The sequence below is a fragment of the Bombyx mandarina genome, chromosome 22 (assembly GCF_030267445.1).
Source record: "Bombyx mandarina strain Sakado chromosome 22, ASM3026744v2".
Taxonomy (NCBI): Eukaryota; Metazoa; Arthropoda; class Insecta; order Lepidoptera; family Bombycidae; genus Bombyx; species Bombyx mandarina.
The window spans coordinates 15,313,667-15,340,351 of NC_143228.1; the positions used below are offsets into that span (position 1 = coordinate 15,313,667).

At 43.6% G+C, this 26,685-nt stretch overlaps 1 protein-coding gene and 1 long non-coding RNA gene across 4 annotated transcripts in view; one reads left to right on the plus strand and one right to left on the minus strand.

The window, feature by feature from the left end:
- The window catches only part of LOC114240187 (uncharacterized), a 321,109-nt gene that overhangs the window by 115,612 nt on the left and 178,812 nt on the right, over window positions 1–26,685 (plus strand). For all 3 annotated transcript variants that reach the window (XM_089736651.1, XM_089736653.1, XM_089736652.1), the window contains exon 3: window positions 5,889–6,097. In XM_089736651.1, coding sequence (XP_089592777.1) covers window positions 5,889–6,097 — 209 coding nt within the window. The remainder of the gene's footprint in view (window positions 1–5,888; window positions 6,098–26,685) is intronic.
- Window positions 16,381–26,685, minus strand: part of LOC149500391 (uncharacterized) — a 73,045-nt gene continuing 62,740 nt past the window's right edge. The window contains exon 2 of the long non-coding RNA XR_016324972.1: window positions 16,381–16,442. This is a non-coding gene — a long non-coding RNA (uncharacterized LOC149500391). The remainder of the gene's footprint in view (window positions 16,443–26,685) is intronic.

Below are 26,685 nucleotides of genomic sequence, written 5' to 3' on the forward strand. Positions count from 1 at the left end.
TTTTATTTATCCCGAGTCTCAACGCGTAATAATATTGCAAGAAATTGAAACAGCATTTATTTTTTGTCGGTACCAGTTGCGAACGCACCGCGTACGAACGGCGTAATAAAGTCAGGAGGAGAGGCCCCGTCCATTACTGGAATAGGCCAGTCGTGCGATACTAAAACAATTATGTTTTCTATAAATCTCAACGGAGACGCAGCGGAATGTGGCCGAAAGCAATTTATCTTTACAATTTCGAGTTCGGGATACACAATTTTATTGCATTAACCTGAAATTCGGTGACGCTCCGTTGTGTATATCGCAAAATACAATATAAATTAAACCATTTCATTGAAAGTATTCGCGAGCCACCTTTTTTCTTTTGACTTATTTTGGTGTAATGCTTGCCCGTAATGCCAACAACTATAAAAGTTTTAGTTCGATCAGTTAACCAACACTATTCATTTCGGGGAGGTAAAGTCACAAATATAGCATTTTATTAGATACCTTTTTATTAGACAGCGGAATGAGTTCAGTTTATCATTTATAGGTATAGTGTGTAAAGACGTGCTTCTCGATGGATCTTACGGCAGCATTCCACCAAATACATAACACGAAAGTAGCTCTGTGTATTGGTTACATTTTAACGGCTAGTCCAGTACTCCGATTTTGATGGAATTCTGTATGGAAATTGTTTAAGCGTTCTGAAAGAATGTACGTTATAGACCGCAGATCAAGAAAAGCAAGTAAAAAAGATTTATAGCCGATTTCTGCTAAAAACAAATTGCACCTTCAATTTTCTAATGTATGTCATATATTATATTAGAATTTATTAGATCATTCATTACCTGATAGCATCCTGTTCAGTTTAATAAGATATTACGGGTATGAACTTGAACTTGAACACTCTAACAACTGCAACCACTACTTAACTGTCATTGGTAGTAACAGTTGCAGGAACCGTGTGCTATTTTCCTACCTAATTCCTTCTAGCTTTCTATTATCCTTACTGCTTGTTCTGAAATAAAAAATAACCAAGTAAAGGTTTTTTGAGAATAGATTTGTATCTTTATCTACTGAAATACACAAACATCTAACTCACACGTACCTCCTAAATACTTTTAACATACACACAAGTTTACTACAAGGTGTTACGTGGCTATATTTTTCTGCGAAGCAATTTGGTGTTCATCGTTTAGCGTTCCGGTTTCAAGAGATATACGTAGACGACAACTTCAAGCTTAAGTCTACATCTATAAGTGTCAGTATTCCTTGTACTGTTTAACGGGTTCTCAACACGATTTTTAGTTTTAGCGGGTTTTCAATATTTTGACGCTATTGCAAACATCAAGATCGAGAACTCACTGTATTAAAAAAATGGCAAAAAAGTAGGTTTAAAAAAAACTATGTTCTTGTTGTAAAGTCTGTGGGACGGTAGTGTTTTTTTTTTAGTTTTGAGGGTAAATACGTGGCTTTGAGCTCACCACCCACTTGGATCTCAGCGCTTAATCGAACCCGTTGACAATACAAAGAAGTATGAGTTTCGACGAAAGATCTTACGTTAAAAACATAATGACCCCCGAAAAACTCAGAAAATATTTAAATAATATAAATATGTATCTATGCATATATTTTTTAGTAGGACTGATTTGTGGCTAAATAGTGTAGGTAGTTCGTATGGCGGCGCATTTACCACATATCTTATACCGTAATACATAACTTATATTAACCGTTACAAAGAGATCCCTTACAAAGGTCACAGAGGTAATTAGCTAATCTATTAAATTAGTAGATGAGACTGCGGTGTATCTGGTATTAAAAGGTTTCTAGAGGCATAGACATGAGAACGTCAATACCGGTATCTACTTTTAGATAATGTCTCAATTGTGTAGTATAATAATTAGATACTCCAATTATCCAACCGAAACGAATATCCACTTCATAGCTCAAACACAAAGGACCGTGGTATCTACATATAATCAAGACATTTCTCTTATAATTCATTCTTTACCAGTAGGTTAATAATACTGCTAGTTGCTATTCGCGGTTTCGCCCACACCTTAGGAACAGTATCAATTACATTTTCTAAGTTTCAGGTAATTTTTCTAAAGAAAATAAAACACAGTTTCCTGAGGCAATGAGATGTTTTTTCGGGATAAAAGATAGCTTATGCCACTCTCCTGACCTAAAAGTATCACTTTAAAAGAAATCCAGTAAATCCGTTGGTTCGTTTCAACGTAAAAGTAGAACAAACAAACACACTTTAACATTTATAATATTAATAAGTCAGTATATACAGTTAGTACATGTTAAGAGGATATAGGCATATTATATTTATACAAAACAAAAAAAAAACTGGAGTACTTCTTTTTGCCACTACACCTATATACAGATCTATTCCTGGGCCTAGAGATCGTATCGGATATGTGGGACTCGTTGGCCCAACGCCCCCTCAGATCAGAGAGATCGGAGTAGGTCGCATTCCACAAGTGTCGTAGCCAAGCGAAAGTCTTTCTCCGGTCTCCGAATTAATGGCGACGGATCGGTGCGGAGAGAGGTGAACTCTCCCTCTCTCGTTCCCTCGTCTCCTTCTGCGAGATAGTGTACTCGAAAAAGTCGAGTATCGCCTCCCAGGACTCTTCGCTGCCGAGCATTGTAACCACGATGATCGGTAGCAACCACGGCGTGCCACAATTCGCCCCCCGCAAGTAAAGTGCCATCGACCACACCATGCCCATGTAGATGGCGCCTTACCTTGTACTCTCTTCTCCTGACGTTAGACATGGGTCAGGTTAGCGAGCAGTTCGTCGCCATCAGCGCAGAAGTTATAACGATCCACCAATTCGAAGCTGAGGTACCACAACCCTATCACACCGTCCGCGACGCGGATACCCCAATCACTAGGTGTGACCTATGTACACACCTACCACCAGTAAGTGTCAATTGGCGTAACTGTAAACAAATAAACTGGTATAGTACTCATAAAAAGCCTGTCTATTCTCCCTTAGCTTACATTAGCATACGGCCATTGCTTATTTGTGAATTCTGAATTTAATGCCAACTTAATGAATGGGTATACAAAGTTGGTAAAATTTCTAATCCTCCTTAGGAAATAAACCTTTTCCTATTTAGCCTATAATCCTTTTTAGCGAAAACAATCTTTAATATACCCGTTAGCAAAATATTTACAGCCTATCTAATAAATATCTAAGAGTTTAATAACTCTGAAAATCACACGCAATTGTATACATATACCAAAGAAACAAAGCCTTTGTTTAGCAAGGGATCTGTTTCGAAAATTACTTGTATGAAGGTGTAATTATAAATAAATCTGCGGCGGGTTCGTTCTGTCTAATTGCGTTATTCGACGACGTCTACACTAATCTAATTGTTTGCGGTCAAAACGCAAGGTGCGTGGTCCGAGTTGCGGCGGGAATTTCCAATATTGAAATAATTTAAAGCTATGACATGCGAGGCTTGTGGAGAGTACTTAATGGTAGGCAGCGGCTTGGCTCTGTCTCTGGCATTGCTGAAGGCCATGGGCGACGGTAACCTCTCACCATCATAATAAAAAAAACATAATAAAAAAACACCATATATTAAAAAAAGTAATCGTGACTTGGTCGGTATATACAAGTAAGCTATATGATTGAAACTATCCTACAATGTTTTTTTTTTATTGCTTAGATGGGTGGACGAGCTCACAGCCCACCTGGTGTTAAGTGGTTACTGGAGCCCATAGACATCTACAACGTAAACGCGCCACCCACACCTTGAGATGCAAGTCCTAGGGTCTCAGTATAGTTACAACGGCTGCCCCACCCTTCAAACCGAAACGCATTCACCGCAGAAATAGGCAGGGCGGTAGTACCTACCTGCGCGGATTCACAAGTAGTCCTGCCACCAGTAAAACGTGAATTTCCAATAGTGAAATAATTTAAAGCTATGACATGCCTTCTTCAAACGAGGCAGGTGGAGAGTACTTAATGATAGGCAGCGGCTTGGCTTTACCCCGGGCATTGTTGAAGTCCACGGGTGACGGTAACCACCCACGATCAGGTAGGCTGTATGCTCGTCTGCCTACAAGGGAAATAAATAAATAAAGTAATGGTGACTTGGCCAGTATTTAAAAGTAAGCTAGATGATTGAAACTATCCTACACTGTCTTTTTTGGTCTATACGGCCCAACGAACTGTCAATCCTCTTAATTTTAAGCAGCTAGATGTTGTAGTTTGCTTTACATTGTATAATGACAATACACTCAACCACCCCGTCGTACCTTCAATCAACAGTAAAATTAATAGAAATGCGTTTTATTTCTCTTACAAAATACTATTGTTATAAATATCTCCCGCTACCATTAAGCATCCAATCAAGGACCAAAACACAGAGCATTATATCGAGAAAGGAAAATGAAAATAGGACATTTCGGCTAATGTTTCCGTACGTTAGGAAATTGATTTACTGTTTGTATATCGGCCCTCATATTGAGTTCGTGAACCCCGATTAAGTGAGGAGCAAACAGGAGGTGCCTCCAATGTTTTTCATGTCATGTTTTCCACGTAAATATCGGATTCTTAGAATTCAGAAACGCGTAGGGTTTTTTTTTTGAGCAGATGTATTTAATTGTTCCGCTTGAACGTTTTTTCGTGTGACGAAAGAATTTAATTGACAAGGATTGAGGAAGCCATGTTTTTGAGCCTTTAACGAAAAACGAAATACTTATGTTGAGATGCAAATAATAAAATGAAATCTATCTTCTTCTTAGGTATATATAAATGAATTGCTGTTCGTTAGTCTCGCTAAAACTCGAGAACGGCTGGACCGATTTGGCTAATTTTGGTCTTGAATTATTTGTGGAAGTCCAGAGAAGGTTTAAAAGTTAGATAAATATGAAAATATCCGGAATTAAATAAAAATAACAATTTTGTTTTTCCTTAGATGTCCTCCGTCGGACGGATTCCTTTTGTTTGTTTTAAGCTTATTTTATACAAAAGCTTAGGTCTTTTATTTATCGATTGAGGCACTACAAAGTCTGCCGGGTACAACTAGTGTTAAAATAAAATAAATATTTCGGTTATAGTAAATAACTTATAAACCATTTAAAAGTTATAATTGAACATCAAAGGATGAGTAGCTTCCGCGGCAACGCCTTACCATTAAGTTGTCTGGCGTGCAGCGCGCCTATGTTGTGGAGATGCCTATGGGGGCCGTTTTCGTCACAAACTCCCTGAGCGACTCCAAACCTAGGTCTCGGGCGATAACGTCATTTCTGACGTACCGCCCAGCCCCGACGATAGTACGGAGGGAAAGACTCTGCTGGGTCTGCACCCTAGATCGCTGGGACGGCGATAACAGGTGATACCAGGCCGCAGCAGCGTATGTGAGGCAGGAACGGACGTATGTCTTGTAAATGGCGACGCCTGGTCCTGATCGCAAACCCAGACGCAAGTATCGGCCGCAACAAGAACCTGGCCGCGCGAGTCTGATCGATAACTCGGTTGACGTGCGCGACCATGAGCGATCGATATCGCATCCGAGCTACCGGACCGCGGTCCTGAACTCTACATTCATATCTCGGAGACTGAGTTTCCTTGGGACGACTCTGATACGGACCGGACCGTAATGCCACGGTCTTTCCCACATTGACCGCGACTCTCCAACGGTCCAGCTACTGGGGCAGTAAATCCAAAAGCCTCTGCATCCTCATGATGGCTGCAGAGGAGAACAGAGAGGACGCGTAGTAGGCCGAGTTATAAGCGAACAGGGTTAACTTCGCGACCTCCTCCCACTCCCGAAGGTGGCCCTCCAGGGTGAGGATGTCATTGGTATAGAGGGCGTATAGGAAGTATCTGCATTTCCTCATATTGAAATAAAAGTATTTAATGCACTTTCGCTTGTTGCAGATACCATCGCCTTAAGAGACGTGCAGCTGATAGCGCCATCTGCTGTAAAACTCGGCGACACAGTACTCCTCGGTTGCAAATGGACTTTGGAAGGCAACGAAACTTTGTACAGCGTAAAATGGTACAGGGGAAGGCAGGAATTCTTCAGCTATTTACCTAAAGAATATCCCTTCACGAGGATCTTCGCGCAGCCTGGTATAGATGTGGACGTGAGTACATTCTTCTAAATTTAATTTAAATTTAGTTTATAGCTTAATCTTGGGCCTTCAAGCTTCGTGACCATAAAAAGCAGCGTCCATCCGAATTACGTTTCTTCCGGCCGTTACTAAAGCTCATAAATATTATAATAAATAAATAAATATAAATATTTACTAACAATCACGCCACGTTAACTAGTCCTGTGCTAAGTTCGTAAAGAACTTGTGTTACAAGTTCCAGATAACGGAAATAAATATAATATTTTTATTATACACATACATATAATTAATATACACCCATAACCCTGGAAAGACATTTATATTTATCATACAAATATCTTCCCTTGGCGGGATTCGAACCCGCGACCCTCTTGTGCAGTGACCATGTCACTTACCACTACACCAGACGGCCGTTAAATAATGTAACAATCAGCATCTACTACCTACCTACTTCTACCTACCATAGGTATACGTTCTATATTAGTGGGACTACCGTAATACAAATTAGGGAGATTTCAAACAAACCTCCAATGATGGATTACCACAATCACGTTGTCATGTCATTGTATGAGTCCTGGCTAATACTGGTGGAACGTGGGTTTGTTTACTAAAAAAAGAATAAGGACCGCAGCATGAGCCCTGAAATAATTAAGTGTAAGTAGCACAGTGAGGGGACTTTTCATGGAGTCTAGGGGCGCGTACCCAGTTCTTCCGGAATCTTCTATCCACGGATATTTGTTCGTCCACAAGAAAAGAGTCATGTGTTGGTAGTATAAAAAACTAAAAAGTCTAATGAAAGCTAGTTAAAATTAAACTCGACTTCAGATTTCTGTAATTAAGATTCTCAATTTATATTACTGTGAAGAATCCTCAATCTTACAAAAATCTAATTATTTATCCTGTAATTTTATAGGTTATTCGAGATTAAAGAATTTAATTAGTCTATTTGCTTACATTTAGTAAAAATCTTAATTAATCTGAGCATCCTTGAATTTCGTCTCGAATTTTCTACTAATTAATATCGTGAAGATTTTCCAATTTTTCACTGAGAATCTTCATCTTGGGTACAATGGGCTTATAAAGCTGGACTAGAGCTTTAGAAGTTATTGTTTGTTAAGTAATTAGGACTCCTGGCCATTTTTCGATGTAGCTGTCGAAGAAATACAGATCAATAAAAGTATTTGTTGAAACTACTCGCGGGGTAACTTGTCACTTCTTGTTATCTAGTTGATGTTTAAATGGTAAAAGCTTTCCCTGAAGAGCCATTACAACAGTCCGTAAAAAGTTCAAAATCACTAAGATCATAAGTTTGCAATAGCTTTTATTACGATGATGCATTGAGAGTATTTGAGAGATACACATAAAATATTTTTTAAATACATTAGAGGAATTAGTCTTTTTATCTAAATTCGCGAGTCGTCGGTAAACAAAATTAAAACTTATTTTACAGTTTAAGCTTACTCTGTTTAATAAAATAACAAATTACAAAACAAAGAACTACGAATTAGAAGTTTTAATTAGCTTAATTAATTATATGATTTACACATTATTTTTCTATTAAATTATATTTATAAATATTATTATAACTGTTTGATAGTAATAAATTATGCTCGTGTTATTAAATTTCACATTAATAAATAACCAAACCAAATGATAACTAAATGATGCACGATTAATGAGTAATATATCAAAATAGTTCATTCAAAAAAGTATGTTAATACTACAATTTAACTTTATTTCTTCAATGAAAGCTGCGGTTTCAGTAGGGCAAATCGCAACCGGTGCAATGACATAAGATGGAGAGAGAAGATACAGCTCCTCATACGCATATGGTACAAGACTAAGAGTAAAAAGAGAATTTTTAATTTTTCAACAATGTTCGCAAAGTTACGAACTCAAAATCATAACAAGGGATAACTTTAAAAACGACAGCAAAATAAAACTCAAAGAAATCTTAAAACGAAGAGAAACGATAAAGTTTTGAGCTCGCCTTAAAAAATTCAATTCGGTTATTCATAAACCCAATAAGTGTTGTACAGCAGGAATTATGGGATACGAATTATATTTTCACAGTATGACGAGGAAAATATTGTTAGATTATAGTAGTTTAGTTAACTATAAACGATAAGGAATTATGGTGAGGAATTAGGGTGGAATTCTTTAGTTTGTTTTTTGTTTTTTTTTTGTGGTGATTGTTTTAGTTGGAGTCAATTTAGTTAACTGTGAATGATAAGAATTTATCTTATTACGTTATACCAAGGAAAACTTATGTTAATGAATACCAGATAATTTGGTTAATGGTAAATAATGAATTCCTGAAAACGTTTTCCGTATGTTGTCGTGCGATTTTAAATGAAGCTTCCGTTTTTATTAAGATTATGTGGCCTCATAATATAATGATAAGATAGTCGATACACGTGCTAAATAATAGTTTGGCAATATTTGTTATATATTTTAGAACGTGTTATATTAAATCATATTCAGTTTTAATTTATCATATATTTTAGAATCGTGCTTTTATAGGTAGATCAATTTTTTTTATTGTAACAAATACCTAAGTATGGTTCACGATTGACGATGGGAATGGTCATTTTTCAAACGAAACTCAACGGCTTCAACCTCGTGTCAAAGAGCAGTTTTTGAGACACTGTTTAATTAAAAATTTAATTGATAACAGATGGGTATACCAACTTAATGTTTCAATAGTAAAAACAAGAATAATAATACCGACTACACTGTTATCGTAGACAGCTAATTCACCAATTCAATTAATCTTCCAGAAAAAATCTTCCTTTTAATTAGATGTTTCCCTGGAACCAAAAGAGCCTATCAAAGATTGAAAAAAAATAATGAAAAACAACCTGACTCAATACCTATAACCGATTTTACTTAACGTCTCCCAATAAACAGGTTTATTGGTCGTTAACGCAGTTTCACGTTTTATTGTGAGCCATTGTTAAGATGATACGATTTACGGTTGAAACTATAAATCTGTGTCCTTTAATGAATAGATTATTTGATAAATGTGAATCTAAATAAAAGAAAATAAAAGAAAAAAAATCCGTCTCGTTCATATAATTGACACTGCGCGTTTTTATCGTCATTAAATTATTTGCTTCGTTTCAAACACTTCACAGTTTTCGTGGTAACGAATTAATAATCTTTTAACATATATTTGGTTGTTTTTCAAAGTCAGATTTTTCTTGCATTAGATGTCTTCAGCTTTAACACTAGGAGCAGGAATTGGGGACTTTTTTGTCCCGCCAAATACGCGTAAGCTTGCTCATCGCAGCTTTGGCCATTTGAGTCCTTCTCTTGATCTCCCGTTCGCTTCCTCCCTTCTGGTCAGTAAGTAGAGATCCGAGGTAAATAAACTCTCCAACATATCCTACGTTCAGAGTTCGCCCGTCCTAATGAGTTGACTGGCCCTATCAATAAGCATGACTTTCGTTTTGAGCTTACTAATCGTACATAAATGTGGTTCAAACCCAAAAGTGCGTCTCGGAGATGTAAATACGACCAGTAAACACGAACCAATCAGCCACAAATAACCTAGCGTCGTTAATGTTGTTCCCTCGTTTACGATCCGGTATTTTTGTTATATTTTACAGGCTCATAGCTTTTACGGTTTTGGGACCATTGCATATTTACCTTTGAATAATAAAAAGGAATTTAGTACGCGAATTTGTTTACCGACTTTAGTTTTTTTATTTTTTTATGCAAACATTGTTTCTGTCATGCACACTTCGATTTCGATGTTTTTCATCGAAAACTTCTTAATATTTGAGTTTAAAAAAAGCCTTCGAAATCTGGCTTCGGCATTTTTATGGTTTGGTGTGATTTTCACGCATCTATATAATAATATTATTGCGTGAAGCAAAAACCTTGTACCCCTTTTTACGAACATTGCGCGGACGGAACAGTATGAAATTTCCCACACTTATAGAGAATATAGAGAAGGAGTGCAGAATGCTAATATTTTATGTAAATTATGCATTAATAATACATTCAATCAATAAAAAAACTTTACACACACTACGATGTATTTGACACACACACAGTCGCAGATAGATACTCTTTGTTTATTTTCAAACTTTTGTTATTGCTTAAAGTCTGTGGTCAAATTGAGAATAGATTGATATTGTTTATCTTTAATATTATATGTCTATAGTGTAGTCTTGACGAAATTCGGGATTATAGAAGTAAAGTCCTTGACAATAAATAGAACCATAATACTGTTCAAAATTATAATTTCAATTAATCATAGTCGAATTTCGACTACTGCGGGACCACTAGTATATTAATAGATATGTAATAGAGATGTATGTATATTAATGGATGAAATTATCGGCCCATATACGAGTATTAATTATTATGGCAGTTTCCGACATTAAAATTAAAATGTGTTTAATTTAATCTTGTTAATGTATCAGTATATATCCGATCGTGTATATATTAATTTCAGTGGCTACAATTGTTTATTATTTTGGTGTTTCACACGGATGGATGAGCCAATGATCCAATCGGTCGAAAATAGTTACTGATATTGATAACTATATGAATTCCGTCACCCATAATGTTGAAGTTTCAACTATATACTGACAGAATAGTTTAAAACTACTAAATAAACTATACACTTATACCAAACTAAAAATAAAACTAGATACTGTAAAAAATCGACCTCAAATCGCGGCGTTCGCAGGAAAGGCTGCCCAAGAGGCTTTTTTTTTCCACAGGAGAAAATCTGTGGATCCCCACCCGCGCGTCAGGTGGGGTATGTGGAAGTTAACTAAAAACTCCTGCCGCTCACAACCAGCGTCCTACCCCGGACCGGGCGGGAGCCCAGTCGGGGCTATTGAGACGGCGGGACAGAGTTGACGCAGAGCACATTACATCCATCCCGCCATTCCATGCCCATGAGACTGGCGGCATTTCCCCCTTGAATGGCCAGGCTCAACCTTTGTCCGAAATGCGCGCCAGCCCTAGGATCCCGCGAGGCGTCGATGAGGCGTGCGGAAATCTCATTGAACCACTATTCCCCGCCTCAAGCCACACCTCCTCTTTCCGATTTGAAATACGCACTAATAATGTATGCTGGTGAAAATTAAATATTAAATTTAAATCTATATATTAATACGTGAAGCAAAAACTTTGTACCCCTTTTTACGAAAATTGCGCAGACGGAGGAGTATGAAATTTCCCACACTTATAGAGAATATAGAGAAGGAGTGCACAATGCTAATATTTTTTTTAAATAATGCATAAAAGATGCATTAAATCATTAAAGAAAACATTACACACACCATGTATTTGACACACACACATATGTATATGTACTCTTTGTTTATTGTCAAACTTTATTTAATCCTTAAAGTCTGTAGTCAAATTGAAAATAGATTAATATTGTTTATCTTTAATATTATTTGTCTATAGTGTAGTCTTGGCGAAATCTGTGATTATAGAAGTATAATGATTATATAAGTCTTTGACAATATAACCATAATAATGTTCAAACTTATAATTTCAATTAATTATAGTCGAATTTCGACTACTGTGGGACCACTAGTTATTTTAATAACATATCATGCCACTGCGGACGTTTTTTTTTAATACTATTTATCTAAGTTCGTAATGTGTCTTGATTTACATATCGATGGGCGAAAGACTATTTGATTTAAACGACATTTTTGCAAATTCACAGGAAAGTCATTTAAAGTTTAAAATTTGGAAACACAAATATCATAACAAAAAAGCTTCTTCAGCTATTTCAATGAAGTAAACTCAATTGAAGTTCAATTGAAAACATCGAACTATTGATACCAATACCAAACAAAACGTACCTTTAATAATAATTACAAAGATAAATGTCGCGTATTAAGCGAAATGTCGCTTAAACCAAAAACCCTTTCAGCTCTTGATATGTATTTACATGTTAATAAAAACTTAAAAAAAATGCTAAATTTAAATGTGTATAATTTGCAGTGCATATTTAAAGTATCAGCTACCTGGTAGTTTGGAAGATTATAATAGTAATTTACGTATATGATGGTTAGACAATAATCAATTATACGTATTTTACTTTTAAACTACATTTAAAAACGATCAAGTTCGCGGTTTTAAGTCGTCATGGCCTAAAGGATAAGAAGACGTCTGGTGCATTAATGTTGAGCGATGTAACGGTGTTCGAATCGTACAGGCGGGTATCATTTTTTCTAGTATATATAATGTCCGTGATAGGGGGGGCGCTGGAAAGACACGGAGTGCCCCCCTACCTTCGCCGACTGGTGGGTTCCTACTTGGAGGACAGATCGGACACGTGTACCGGACACGGTGGGATCGTGCACAGGTACCCGGTCGTGCGCGGTGGCCCACAGGGGTCGGTGCTCGGCCCCCTTTTGTGGAATATCGGGTATGACTGGGTACTCAGGGGTGCCCTCCTCCCGGGCCTAAGCGTAATCTGTTACGCAGACGACACGCTGGTCGAGGCCCGGGGGGGGCAGTTTTGCTGAGTCTGCTCGTCTTGCCACCGTTGGGGTGGCGCATGTCGTCGGCAAAATCAGGAGATTGGGGCTCGACCTGGCGCTCAGTAAATCCGAGGCCATGTGGTTCCACAGGCCGCCGGAGAGTACCGCCTGTCGTGATTGGAGGCGTCCGTATCGAAGTCGGGGTGCAGTTGAAGTACCTCGATCTCATTCTGGACAGTCGTTGGAACTTCCGTGTTCACTTTCAGAACCTGATTCCTCGTTTGTTGGGGGTGGCCGGCGCGTTAAGCCGGCTTCTTCCCAACATCGGGGGGCCTGACCAGGTGACGCGCCGTCTCTATACGGGGGTGGTGCCGTCAATGGCCTTATACGGGGCGCCCGTGTGGGGCCAATCCCTGGCCGTGGGGGTAGCGAAGTTGCTGCAATGGCCGCAAAGCACCATCGCGGTCAGGGTCATCCGTGGTTATCGCACCGTCTCTTTCGATGCGGCGTGTGTACTGGCTGGGACGCTGCCTTGGGTCCTGGAGGCGGAGGCGCTCGTCGCTGACTATCAGTGGCGGGCTAACCTTCGTGCCCGGGGCGTGGCGCATCTCAGCCCCAGTGTGGTCAAAGCGCGGAGGGCCCAATCTCGGCGGTCCGTGCTGGAGTCATGGTCAAGACGGCTGGTCGATCCTTCGGCTGGTCGTAGGACCGTCGAGGCGATTCGCCCGGTTCTTTTGAATTGGGTGAATCGTGACAGAGGACGCCTCACTTTCCGGCTCACGCAGGTACTCACTGGGCATGGTTGCTTCGGTGAGTTCCTGCACCGGATTGGAGCCGAGCCGACGGCAGAGTGCCACCATTGTGGTTATGACTTAGACGCGGCAGAGTATACGCTCGTCGCTTACCCCGCATGGGAGGGGTGGCGCCGTGTCCTCGTCGCAAAAATAGGAAACGACTTGTCGTTGCTGAGTGTTGTGGCATCGATGCTCGGTGACGACGAGTCGTGGAAGGCGATGCACGACTTCTGCGAGTGCACCATCTCGCAGAAGGAGGCGGCGGGGTGCGTGAGAGACGCACAGGCCCGCCGCCGTCGAGCGGGGGCCAGGGAGGCGGATCTCGCCCAAGCCCTGGCCCTCTAAGTGTTTCGGGTCTCCCTCACATGGCGAAGGGGGCCCAAGAAGACGACGTGCAAGCTGCTCTGCACGCGTTTTATGCATGAGCATCCGGGTGATGAAAGGCCGGCTATCCTCAACCCACGCTGGTTCTGACCCAGCGGGGTATTCCGTAGGATAGACCATTCTAACCGGGCCATCTAGGCGGGCTTCGGACAGCCTGCCGACCGAGAGGGCTGGTGGTCGTGGCGCCGACGACCGCCAGTCCGGCGTCCCGAGGGGGAGGATGATGGTAGAGATGTGTTTCGCACTAAACGCTTCACTTTCCCCCCTTTGCCTTTTCATGAGCTCTGTCTCATGCGAGGTTTGGATGCTGGTTGTTGAGCGACAGGAGGTTTTAGTCGGTTCGACTCCTACATGCCCCGCCCTTCATCCCCAGTGGAGGGTGGGAGTCCGGAGATTTCCTACTGACCAAAAAAAATAAGTGAAATATAATACGTACTAAACAAATGTTCATGATTGACTTACACGGTGAAGGAATAACATCGTGTAATAAAAATTGAAATTATAATTTGCGTAGTTATTGGTGGTAGGACCTCTTGTGAGTCCGCACGGATAGGTACCATCACCCCGCCTATTTATGCCGTGAAGCAGTAACGCCTTTCGGTTTGAAGGTTGGGGCAGCTGTTGTAACTATACTGAGACCTTAGAACTCATATCTCAAGGTGTGTGGCAGCATTTACGTTGTAGATGTCCATGGGCTCCGGTAACCATTTAACACCAAGTAGGCCGTGAGATCGTCTAACTATTTAAGCAATAAAAAAAAAATTCAGCGTCCAATCTTCTTAGACAGTCGTAGTATGTTATAGTATGAGCAATTAATATTATTCTAAATTTGAACAAAAGCCCTATGTTTCAGACCAAAAACTTTCGAGTATTAAATTCGGAAGCTCTGTGCTAGTTTCAAAGTTGTTTTGCTTATTAGCGAAGTTGCCTACTTCTCGGCTCCGTTCGCACCGAGCCACCGCAATATTGTAGTGCTCAATAATCTACGAGATTGGAATGTAAACTTATTGAATACATACATCTATCTCACTCTAATTGAAATACTTAAGAATGAATATGAACGGGACAGAAGATGAAAATTCAAATACATATTTATAATAATAATATATACAATTCGAATAGTTGGTTTTGTATGTAAGGTAGTTTTCAAGATGTTGTTTGTTTAATGGTGGTAGTATTTTTTTTTATTGCCTTTGTAGGCAGACGAGCATACGGCCCACCTGATGGTGAGTGGTTACCGTCGCCCATGGACTTCAGCAATGCCAGGGGCAGAGCCAAGCCGCTGCCTATTTTGGGTATAGTACGTGGAGTGGCGATTTGTTTTCATAATTGAACTAAGGAGATGTTTTGTGTGAACGAGTTTTTTTTTATTTTTTTATTGCGTAGATGAGTGAACGAGCTCACAGCCCACCTGGTGTTAAGTGGTTACCGGAGCCCATAGACATCTACAACGTAAATGCCGCTACCCGCCTTGAGATATGAGTTCTAAGGTCTCAGGATAATTCAAATCATTTTCTAATCATGTATATCGAATACATCATAGCCAATTTAAGGTGAGTACCTCATGATGACTATTTCATTTTCTTTATCTAAATGATGAGCCAATGGTAAATGTGCTGACGGATACGAATCTCATACACATAATGATCTAAAAGTATCACGTCTTCAATTCCGAAGCCAAAGAGTTTATTTTCATCAAATTTCCATCTACATATTTTCAATAACAAAACAAAAACTACTTATCTAAATGGTTTAAATTTGCATTTTTTAATGTCACTACAGTATTTGCGACTTTTCGAATACTGAGCAGTTTTCATAATCACGGACGACACGGTCCGTTGCGTATAATGAAAACAAACGCTAAGACTAAACCATTAAAGCACACTTTCATTTAGTGGCTACGATTTGTACAACACACAAAATTGACCGCATAAAAAATCTTGACCATTGTCACGTTTAAAATTGAAAATATTCAAGGCAGCTATGTATGTACCAACAAAACTGCTAAACTTTAAACGCACGACTAACTATCCGTGTATAATCCGGGGTAGAGCAGAGGGTCAGACCAAATATTTGTCTTACAGAAAATCCCTTTATGGCCCCTTTGACCCAACACGTGTAGATTATGATAGGTACAAGAGCAATTTGCATTGGATTTTAGGTCGCCGTTCCATAAAACATTTTAATTTTGGGGATAAGGTTCTCCGTGAAATATTTTGTGAATGCATTTCTATCGGTCGACTTATGTAAAGTTCTGAATTAAATACTACGGTAAAATCTATTCCTTCTTTTATCTGCCTTATTGTCAATGCTATTTGGCGTCTTTTTCGTGCATCTGTTTCAGGATCTTCTATCTTGGGTTGTCCATGAAGAAGAAGAAGAAGGGTCGTCGTACCCCCTTTCGGGGGTACGGAACGGGCCTCGGGGCAATCCCCACTGCCCGGGACGAAGCTCCCTGCCACACAGGGCAGGGGTGGTGTGGATGCAAGATGTTATACTAGGGGGGGGCTGTTCGTTATGCGCGTCTCGGCGCACTACATCGACAAAATAAATAAATACTTAAATATAATACGATGGGCTTGTTTTCCTGGGTGGAGTGATGCCCGTGGAGGAGTCTCCCCGGCGCCGGCTGCTGTCCTCTGCTTCCTAAATCTAAATTTTTTTTTTTTTTTTTTTTTTTTTTTTTTTTTTTTTTTTTTTTTTTTTTTTTTTTTCCTAACTACTAACTATAGCTAACTAATACTAGACTACTACTAACTATTAACTACTACTATTTACAATATATACAAAGCGGGACAACAGTCAGCACCGTGGGGCCCGCCACCGGCCCCATGCCGCGGCCCCACCTCTACAAACCAGAGGAGGAGCCGCGGCACTGGTTTGGCGCTCACCCGCTAGGGGCTCCCCAGAAGGGGAAGACCGTTGCGGGGAGGGACCGACTTAAGACACTCCCCAAAAGGGGGAGTGGTCCACCCTCGGGGTGGAAAATGGGTCCCCATAGGGGGGCACCCCAACGATGTGGGGGGAAATGACGAGTGTGGACAGCTCAGTCCCATGGGGGCACTCATTATGAGCACTCCCATATCACTCCGGTTAAGCCGACTATCTTACCATAGCCGGGGGTTCCAGTAGCTCCCTTGGTAGCGCCTGACCATCAGGTGGTCTGGCGTGCAAGGGAGCTATATTGTGGAGATGCTCGTGGGGTCCACCGTCAGCCCGCTCGTACATATTACGAGCTAGCCTCCGAATGAACTCCTCGAGCGACTCCACATCTAGATCCCGGGCGATTACGTCATTTCTGACGTAACGCCCTGCTCCGACTATCGTGCGAAGAGCCAGATTCTGCTGGGCCTGTAACTTCACCCGCATGATCTGCGGGATGAGGTGATACCAGGCCGCAGCTGCGTACGTGATACGGGAACGAACATACGTCTTGTAAATGCCGAGTCTAGTCCTGGTCGGCAACCCGGAGGCCAACACCGGCCGGAGGAGAAACCTCGCATAGCGGGCGGCCGCCAACGCCGACTTGGCGTGGGCGGTCATCCTCAAACTCCGGTCGATACTGACTCCCAGGTATCGGACACTGGGCCTAAACTCGACATTGACTCCACGGAGACTGAGCTGTCCTGGGACGGCTCTTGTGCGGACCGGACCGAAGAGGATAGCCGCGGTCTTCCCCACGTTGACCGCGACCCTCCATCGGTCCAGCCACTGGGGCAGTAGGTCCAACAGCCTCTGCATCCTCGAAATGGCCGCAGAGGGGAAATTAGAGGACGAGAAGTAGGCGCTGTCGTCGGCAAACAGCGCCAACTTCACGTCGGCTTCCCATGCTTGGAGGTTGCCCTCAAGCGTGGGAATGTCGTTGGTGTAGAGAGCGTAGAGGACTGGTGCCAGGACGCTTCCCTGGGGAACTCCGGCCGTGACTGGGCGCACCGACGACTTTGCGCCCTCGACCGCGACAAGGAAGGATCTTCCCTCCAGGTACGACCCCAGCAGTCGCACATAGGCGTGCTGGAGGTCCGTGTTCTGCAACAGCTTGTAGATCAGTCCCGCATGCCAGACACGGTCGAAGGCCTTCTCGATATCGAGAAAGACTGCGGCCGTGTACTGGCGCGCGTTGGACCGATCCGCCAAGTGGTGCATAACGCGGACCAATTGCAGCGTTGTCGAGTGACCGCTGCGAAACCCGAATTGCTCGGGTCTGAGAAGGATGTGCGGCGACACCCTTCTCAGCAGCAGCCGCTCGAACAACTTGCCCATATGCGACAGCAGAGTGATCGGACGATAACTGGAGGGATTTCTCCTATCCTTGCCGGGTTTGGGCAGGGCAATAACCTTGCCCAATTTCCAAATTCCCGGGAAGTGTCCTGTGGACAGAATGGAATTGAACAGTCGTGTCATGAATGACACGACCGTTTCGGGGAAGTGGAAAAATGCGAGGGAGGGAATACCGTCCTCGCCCGGCGCCTTGCGCCTCTTCATCCGCTTGATGGAGAGGCGCAATTCACTGGGAGTGATGAAATCACCATCTCCCAACGGTGGCACCGGGGAGGAGAGTAGGCTTGCTACGCTCTCTTCCACCGATTGGTGGAATGCGGCCTCTGAGGGTGCAGAGTTATTTGGAGCGAACTGCCGCTCCAGCATTACGGCCAGGACATCGGCGCGGGCCTGAGCCGAGAAACATCGGTTGCCCCTCTCGTCCACGAGTGGACAAGTCGGGGCAGGCCGATTTGAGAGCTGGCGGCAAAGTCGGTGGAGGGACACGGACGAGGGGTCCTCACGGGCCTCCTCGATCCGTTCCTCCCACGCATAGCCCCGATAGGAGCTAATCTTCGCCGCCAACTCCGCTTCCAGCTCATTAAGCTCGCGCTTGATCCTGGGACAACGAGTTGTCGCCCAGAGCCTCCTCAGGCCCCTCTTCCGGCGAATAATCGCTTTCAGATGGGCCGGGAGTATACCTCTGGGCCCGCCGCTGGGCACAAGAGTCGTCGCCTGGTCGATCGCTCCCCTGATGGAGTCGACAAGGCGGACTGCCGCGTCGTCGACCCCCTCAGGGGTGTTGGGGTCCTGAATTGCGGGAAGGTCGACTAGGCGTCTCTTAAAGAGCTCCCAGTCGACCTTCGGTCGTAGGGGCGAGGTCGCAACCCGGGTGAGCCCCATTCCCAGTGTGACCAGGATAGGGAGATGGGGGGTACCCAGGTCGTACAGTGCCTCAATAGTTAAGGGGCACCGTAGCCCCTTATGAACGCACACATCCAACACGTCGGGCTGGAGTTGCGCGGCGGTCGGAATGTGCGTGGGTTCGTCGGGGCCGACCACAGAGTAGTCGCCCCTATCGGCATCTTCTAACAGCCGCCTGCCCACTGCTGAGTTAAGTCGGGAGCCCCACGCGACGTGCTTCGCGTTGAGGTCCCCGACCAGCAGAGCTGGGCGGCTGTCGCAATTCAGGACCCGTCTTATGTCCCCGGGGTGGAAATCAGGCCCCGGGGGTCTATACGCGGCATAAACCCGCATATCTCCCCCCGAGGTGTGGATCCTCACACCGATCGACCTTGTCGATGTGAAGGCCAGCAAATCCAACTGATCATGCACCACGTCTCGCCTGACGAGCGCCGCAGTGCCCCTGAACGGCGTCCCGGCAGGACTCACCTCGTCACGTCGGTACATGAAGTAGTTTGGAATCCTGAACACATCCCGAGGACGTAGCTTGGTCTCGCCCAGGAGCACAACCTCAGGGTTGTACTCCCGGGCGAGAACCAAGAGCTCGTTCTTGCGGGGTTTTACCCCGCCGGGGTTCCAATAAATGATGCGCAGTTCCTGGCTAGCCATTGAACTGCGCAATCATTCGGTAGAACCCCGACAAGAGAGCCCCGAAAGGGCTGGCTCCCGAGGCGATCTCACGGATCACTCCGGAGACCACCTCGGACAATTTCTCCCAGAGCGCGAGAAGCCATGCAGCAAAGCCGGCAGGTTGTGAGGCCTGCCGACCGCTGCGCTGCTCGCGCTGAGGGCGGGGGGGGAGAGGGGGCTGTGTGTTTAAATTAGGCTCGATTGAGGGAGCCTCAGGTGTTGGGCTGACGCTTGGAGGTGGCTGATCATTGATGATCATCGCCTCAGCATGGGCGGGTGGGGAATCCGGCACGATGGGCTCGGCAGTACCCCTGTTAACTTCTTCTCTTTCTTTCTTTTTCCTCAATTTCCTTTTTAGTTTCTTTTTCCTATTCTTCTCCTTTTTCTTGTTGCCGATGCTCTGAGTCTGAGGTGGGGCATGATCGCGGTTGTTCGAGCGATGTTAGCTCGGCCACGAGGAGTAGGGGTAGGTTTATTTGGCTGCCTCGGTGGGTTGGCCTGCGCCATCAACGTGGCCGCTGACGGCCCAGCCTCCACCACCGAGACAGACGGATAGGTACTAGGGGGGGAGGGGCTGGGGTTTGGGAGGATTTCCCTTTCCCCTTCCCCTTCCCCTTGGGGATGGGTGCAGAGACGACAGGAGCAGGTGCTGGAGCTGGGACATTCCTGGGCCGTGGCACCGGTGGAACAGGAGGGGGGATGGTTACTCCCATCATCCTGGCCCTCTTGCGGTAGACCACACACCGCCGATCGATGGCGGCGTGGTCCTTCCCGCAATTAGCACAGGATAATGGGCCATCCCTTGGCCTCGGGCAGTCCGCCACAATGTGCTCGCCGGCACATCGAACGCAGCGGACCGCACGGTGACAGTTCGTGGACGCGTGCCCGAAGGCCTGGCAGCGGTGACACTGCGCAGGTCCCCGGGTTGGACGCCATCCCTCGACCGTCACCCCCGGCAAGTATAACAGTTCGTTAACTGTATACAGCCGGGCGAGGTCACCCTTGGAGAGGTGGTCCAGAGCCACGAAAAATACGCAGCCCTGTCTCCCCCTCTTGGCCTGGATGCACCGGGCATATCGGGCAGGAAAGCCCAGCTCCTTGAGGGCGTTCGTTACTTCCGCCGCATCGGTGTCCGCAGGGAGACCCCGGACAGCCACCTTCGAGGGTATTTCCTCCGACAGCGCGTAGCAAAACCATTTAATGGTTTTGTCTGCAGCGGAGGCCCTCGAAAGATAGTCCTGGATCACCCTGTACTCCTCCGCCGATGACGGCAGGAAGCGGAAACCGGCGCCGTGGGGTCTGGCAGAAGGAGCCCTACCGAGGCGCTCCCTAATGGCCGCCATATGGCGAGACCAGTTCGGGAGAGCTTCCACCATGATAGGTGGATGACGGCGGAGCTCCTCCTGAGCCCGACCCCTCGGCCTCGGGGGTGGGGGAACTTGCGGTTGGGTAGGCTTGGGGCGTGTACCTACTGGGGGTTGTGATGCGGCTATGGTCGCGTAGGACGTAGAGGGGATGGGTTGTTGGGCTTTGGTGGACTCGAGGTCCATATATCTGGTAGAGTCCAGATTGCCCGCCGTGCCGCTTAGGGCGGGGGCACCTCGAGTCGAATCCACCAGGATAGGGGAAATGGTAGGGGAGGGGGATCGGGGAGGGGATCTAAGTAGGCGTGGGGCTACCCCTGTCCTGACGGGGGCCCTCGGTTTGGGAACAGGTTTGACTGCTGGGATGGGACTCCCAGTAGGGGATGAGGATCGTGATGAGTCAGGAGTGGAAGATTGGGAGGAGGAGGGGGAGGAGGACGTGGCCTCGCTGTCCTCTCCCTCCGATTTAGAGGAGGGACCTAGTCGCGGTCGTTTGTCTTGGTCCTCCGATGAGCCCCGGTCGGACTCAGACCTGGCCTTCTTTCTCGGCCGAGGAGTCCCAGGGTAATCGGTCGACAAGGGAAGGGAACCTTCCCCCGGTCCGATCCCCTGGGAGACCCGGGCCGGGACCGAAGGTCCGGCCGAATCGTCCTTACCGGGGTCCATCGGGACCGGTCGGGTTCGTGGGATTGGGCGACGGGCGTATAATTCGTCCATTGCTTGACGTCCCTTCCGGGACGGGCCGGGTGTGCTGACGATGGGGGGAGAAGCCCCACCAGACATGGCTTGGCTATCCTTGGAGCAAAAGTCACGCGGTCATTGAATCGCCCCCACTAAGAATAGGAGTGCCAGAATTATTGGTCGATCGGTCCCGGTACTGGCCCTATCGATCCATCCACTTGGTTAAATTAAATTAAATTAAATCAAACTTAGAAGCAATTAAAAAGCGAAAGCAAGAGAACTAATCGATTAATTATAACTATAAAAGTGGTGAGTATTAATACAATTAACTATTACTATTACGAATAATCAAAACACTAATCTAAACTACCGAATTTACAATAAACAATAATAAACAACAGTAAACAACAGTAAAAATACGAACTACGATAACGAGACGTTGGGCGGCTGCGGCCGCGTGCGCCTATCAAATATTAATATTATCTAGATAACTAACTAACTATTAATTGTAATAAAACAAGGTAATAAAGTAGGAAATAATATAATGGATTAATAGAAAATAGAAAATAATAAAAAATAAAGAGAAAATAAAAATTAAAATCGTACCTGTAATAACTAGGTATAACTAAGGGTAATTTGTATAGTTAAAGCGATATTATAATTAAAGACCAGACAACAGACCATCCGGCCACTAGCTCACAGGTTCGGTTCGCCCCAGATTTTAAAATCCAAAAGGACAAGTTTTGGATCAGGAAATCCAGGGTTCAACGGACAAGCGGCTCTAACCGTCAGGTTTAAACCCACACTAAATTATATTACTGATACCAATAGGAAGGAGACATGATAGGGAACCGCAGCCTGCAACCGTGGTGCTTAAGATAGATGATAATGGATGATAATAAATCGACGGGGACAGCTTATTAGTATTGGTCGGTATGCCAGATTGAATAGAGTTTAATACAAAAATGTTTAAATGGTTTGGAAAAAATATCACGGTTTATGTGGGTAGAAATGAAAATCGTTGAACTGCAAATTGTATATAATTGAGCCACTAGTTCTTATTCGCTAAGAGCGAGACGACACTACTACTTAAATTAAAACTTGAAATTTAACTATGAACATAATGAAAATAATTAGAAAGGGAATAAAAGGAATTGAATTTTACAACCAAGATGAAATGAAATCTAAATGGAATCAATTATACACAACTTACATTAGATACTTAAGCCTAAGACCTACCTGTAAGGGCGCCGACACCGCCGACCTGCAACAGGATTGGCCTTCGGGTGTTAGAAACAGCCTCTCCTAACCCCGAAGGGTAGGGGAGGACTGGGAACAGACACGGGCGGCCAGACTCGATGGCGCTCACGAAAACCAGTTTTATTACCAAATAAAACGGCTTCGCAGCTTTCACAGGCTGATCGACACCTACCCGCTATTAACCAATGTTAAGAATAGAATAGTGTCAATCAACTCACCTGTTCCCGGGTCCCTCGTTTGTGCTGCTCGGAACGTTACCGCGCCGAAACAGCTGACGCCAGATGAAACACTCTCGCGTAGGATCACTTCTGCACAGCACACGACACACAAGGATATCCTGAACGCACTGGTGTCCCGGGGGGGTTGTCCATGATGACGTATTGTGCTCTTTTAAGTTCCAGTTTTTCCATTCCAGTTCTATTCCATTCCCTTCTATCAGCTGTCATCTCAACACTCACTCCTCTTTCTCTCATATCGTCATACATACACTCCATTAATGTCTTCTTCGGTCGACCTCTTCCCCTTCTACCTTGCACTGCCATTTCCATACATTTAATAGTCATATGCATCTCCTGTCTACGCATCACCTGTCCATGCCACGTTAACCGTCCACTTCTTTCTTTTAAGCCTCTCTCTGAAGCAGCCGCAAAGAAGCTGGTCTGCTTCCTGTTTGTTATATGTTAATTTTGAGGACTATTTTAATTAAGTAGCTAACTTCTCGTTGCATAGTGTGGCGATATTATCAAGTCTGTTTTCTTTAATCTTGTCAGTGATTGACGATACTTTGAAGGATATTCTTACGTCGTCCGCCCAGCATATGACATCTGAGTGTTATTCGGGCTCCTTCAGAATTGTTTTTTTTTCTCTTACCTACGCCGAAAGTTCGGTTTTCCTCCCGCTGTACAGGGAAGAAAGTCTAACTTCTCCTCCCGCTGTCCAGGAAAGAAAGTGTAACTTTTCCTCCTTGGGTACTGACAAGTGCGCATGCGCGTTGGTGTCTACGTCTGCTCTCACGCACCTAAAATTCTCCGCCATTTTTGTGCTCGGGTAATTTGCAATATTGTGTTTAGTGTAAAAGTGAAATAAACAAATGGCAATAAAATTTAATAGTGAAGTATTAAACAAAGATGAGTTCATCAGAAAATTATTATTAAATTAGTAGTAGTTTATTTAAAAATAAAAAAACAGTTAAATTGTTTTTTTATGAGCAAATACGCAAACAAAATTGGCAAAAGTGGCAAACAAAATGTACTATTTTTTGTGTAGATTGTTGAAAAAGCTTGACGGCCACTTGGCGTTAGGTGATTACCGCAGTATATAAAAGCCGAAATCTCAATAATAACGTTTGTGCTTCACTAACAAAAATCCGATAGCCGAGACCTCAATACAATACAAATATTGTACATTCCATAAATCGGATCGGATCGATTCGGATTGTAACGATAATCGTAACACCTTCATTGTCGTGAACCGTTATTGCGTGTTTATTAGATTTGATCGCGTTTTTTTCGTAGTCGGGTTACCTCGGTGATTGCAATTAATTATTATTTTATGTAACCGTTTCCATTTTATTAATGCTGTCAATTAGCCAGCGTAATGCTGAAGCAAGGGTTCGTAAGAACGATGATATTACCGCCATCCGTTCGAAATTTAATATTTTAATAACATCGAATTAAGGTCTACCATTGCATGCACGTAACTTAAGTGATAGACTAACATTGGGTAGGTGGTGATCTTATATGTTCAATTATGAACACTGAAATCAAATCAAATCACTGAAGAGTTCTGCTCGCTGCTATCCGTGTTTTATTGCCTAGATGGATGGCCGAGCCCACGGTTACTGGAGCCCATAGACATCTACAACGTAAATGCGTCACCCACTTTTAGATATAAGTTCTAAGATCTCAGTATAGTTACAACGGCTGCCCTACCCTTCAAAACGAAACGCATTACTGCTTCACGGCAGAAATAGGCAGGGCGGTGGGGACCTACCCGCGCGGACTCACAAGAGGTCCTACCACCAATAATATTTGGTTATGGATTCCTTTTAGAATTATGACTTTCGAGTCTTTAATATTCTAAGGTCCCCTACTTTGGTACTCACGAGTGATTCAACACTTATCATTTGCTTTTGGACTTGAATACGTTTGTCCATATATGCTGGGAAAAAACCAGCGTTCTATTTTCTTGTTCCTTGTTAAACACGTAAACCCTTTATATCGCATAATAGTCTGGTTTTAATGGTATGCCCTTGTAGTGGGTACGCCCGCGCCCGTCGTTATCTTTATGCGTCCTGTAGCACCTTTAACGCTCTGTTAGACTCGTACTCTTCTCCAGGTGACATTTGAGAACCGTCCTTATTATTATCGAGATTAGAGTTCATTTAACTCTGGTTGTGTGATAGTTAAGCTTTTTTTTTTAATTGTATTAAATTGTTTTCCATTGAAAAAATGTGCGTTATATTATGAAGAATGATTTTTATTTTAATGCAGCCAAATCTTGTCTCTATACTTTGAAAATAAAGTAATTTTTGGATTTCGAACATGAGGAGCATTGTAGAGATGGTGAATTTAATAAATAAAAATACTCCTACCTATGCTGATAGCCTTGAGAGGCCTTAAGAGTCGGTGATCTCACAGGGCTCAAACCGGGAGTGTTGCTAACACTGATCCTAGTAAGAGCAGTGCTTTGCAGAATTTACCGCCGGATCGGAAACACGATCCACCGAGAAGATCCGGCGAGAAACTCAGTGGGCTGTCTATGGGTTAATTTACTTGCCGAGTCCTTCATCGCAAATGACGGGCTGGGCGAGGACGGTGACCGCTGCTTGAGGTACCTAAAAGCACCGTTAATGGATCGGGAGGACCCGTAATGACGTGTGTAGGGCAATTAATTATTAAGCCATTTTTAACTAAGATTAAGCTGCAGATTTAAGCAGCTACGGTCATAAAGATAATTAAGAGACTATCACCGCACACACACAAAATTGAAGCTTCGATTGAGCTTAGATAACTGTAACCTTTTAAGCCATCAAATCGTATGATTGCTTTTCTATAATATTATTTAACATGCTAGTAATTGCTTGTACAGCCTTAGAATATGTCCCGCCTGCCACTGCCAACCGGGATTTTTGTTGAAATTGAACATACAAAAAAGATGAAAAAAAAAAATTGAATGTAAAAGTTCACGCGAGCGGTGCTTAGAAATTGACGGTAGTGTTCGGGTATGTCACATATAACCTTAAGGGTCGAAGTATCGGGCTTATCTATGACCAGCCTTGCAAAAAATAAGATAGGACTAGGGATGAGAGCTGAGTGGTAGTAATTGAGGTGGCCCGGGACACTTACCCGTCTATACCCGGATAGGATGAACATTCTTATGCCCTTAAAATATTTGCACTGGTAAGCTCGCGGGAATCGTTGCGTTCTTGTCAAACAAAAACCAAGCGAATTAGTCGTAAATGATTGAGCTCAGATATTTTCATGAATCCTTCATTCATACGTCATCGCTCTGAGAAGAATTACACGGAAATTTCAGTCTTCGTGCCACGTATAAACAAGGTTCAATGTAAAATAGCGATCAAGGTAAAATTCGTTATCCTCTGACGCTCGCAAAACAAGGACAACGGAAAAGTTCCAAAAACATTTTGTTGTGAATTTTTATATCGAACTTCTTGTTTACAAGTTGCGTTTTATTTGGATACTTTTTTAGAATAAGCGCTTAATTTATATTATTTCTGAAAAATATCTCGTAAGGACGTTGATGGATAAAAATACGTATTGAAACATACTTACAGAATGTAG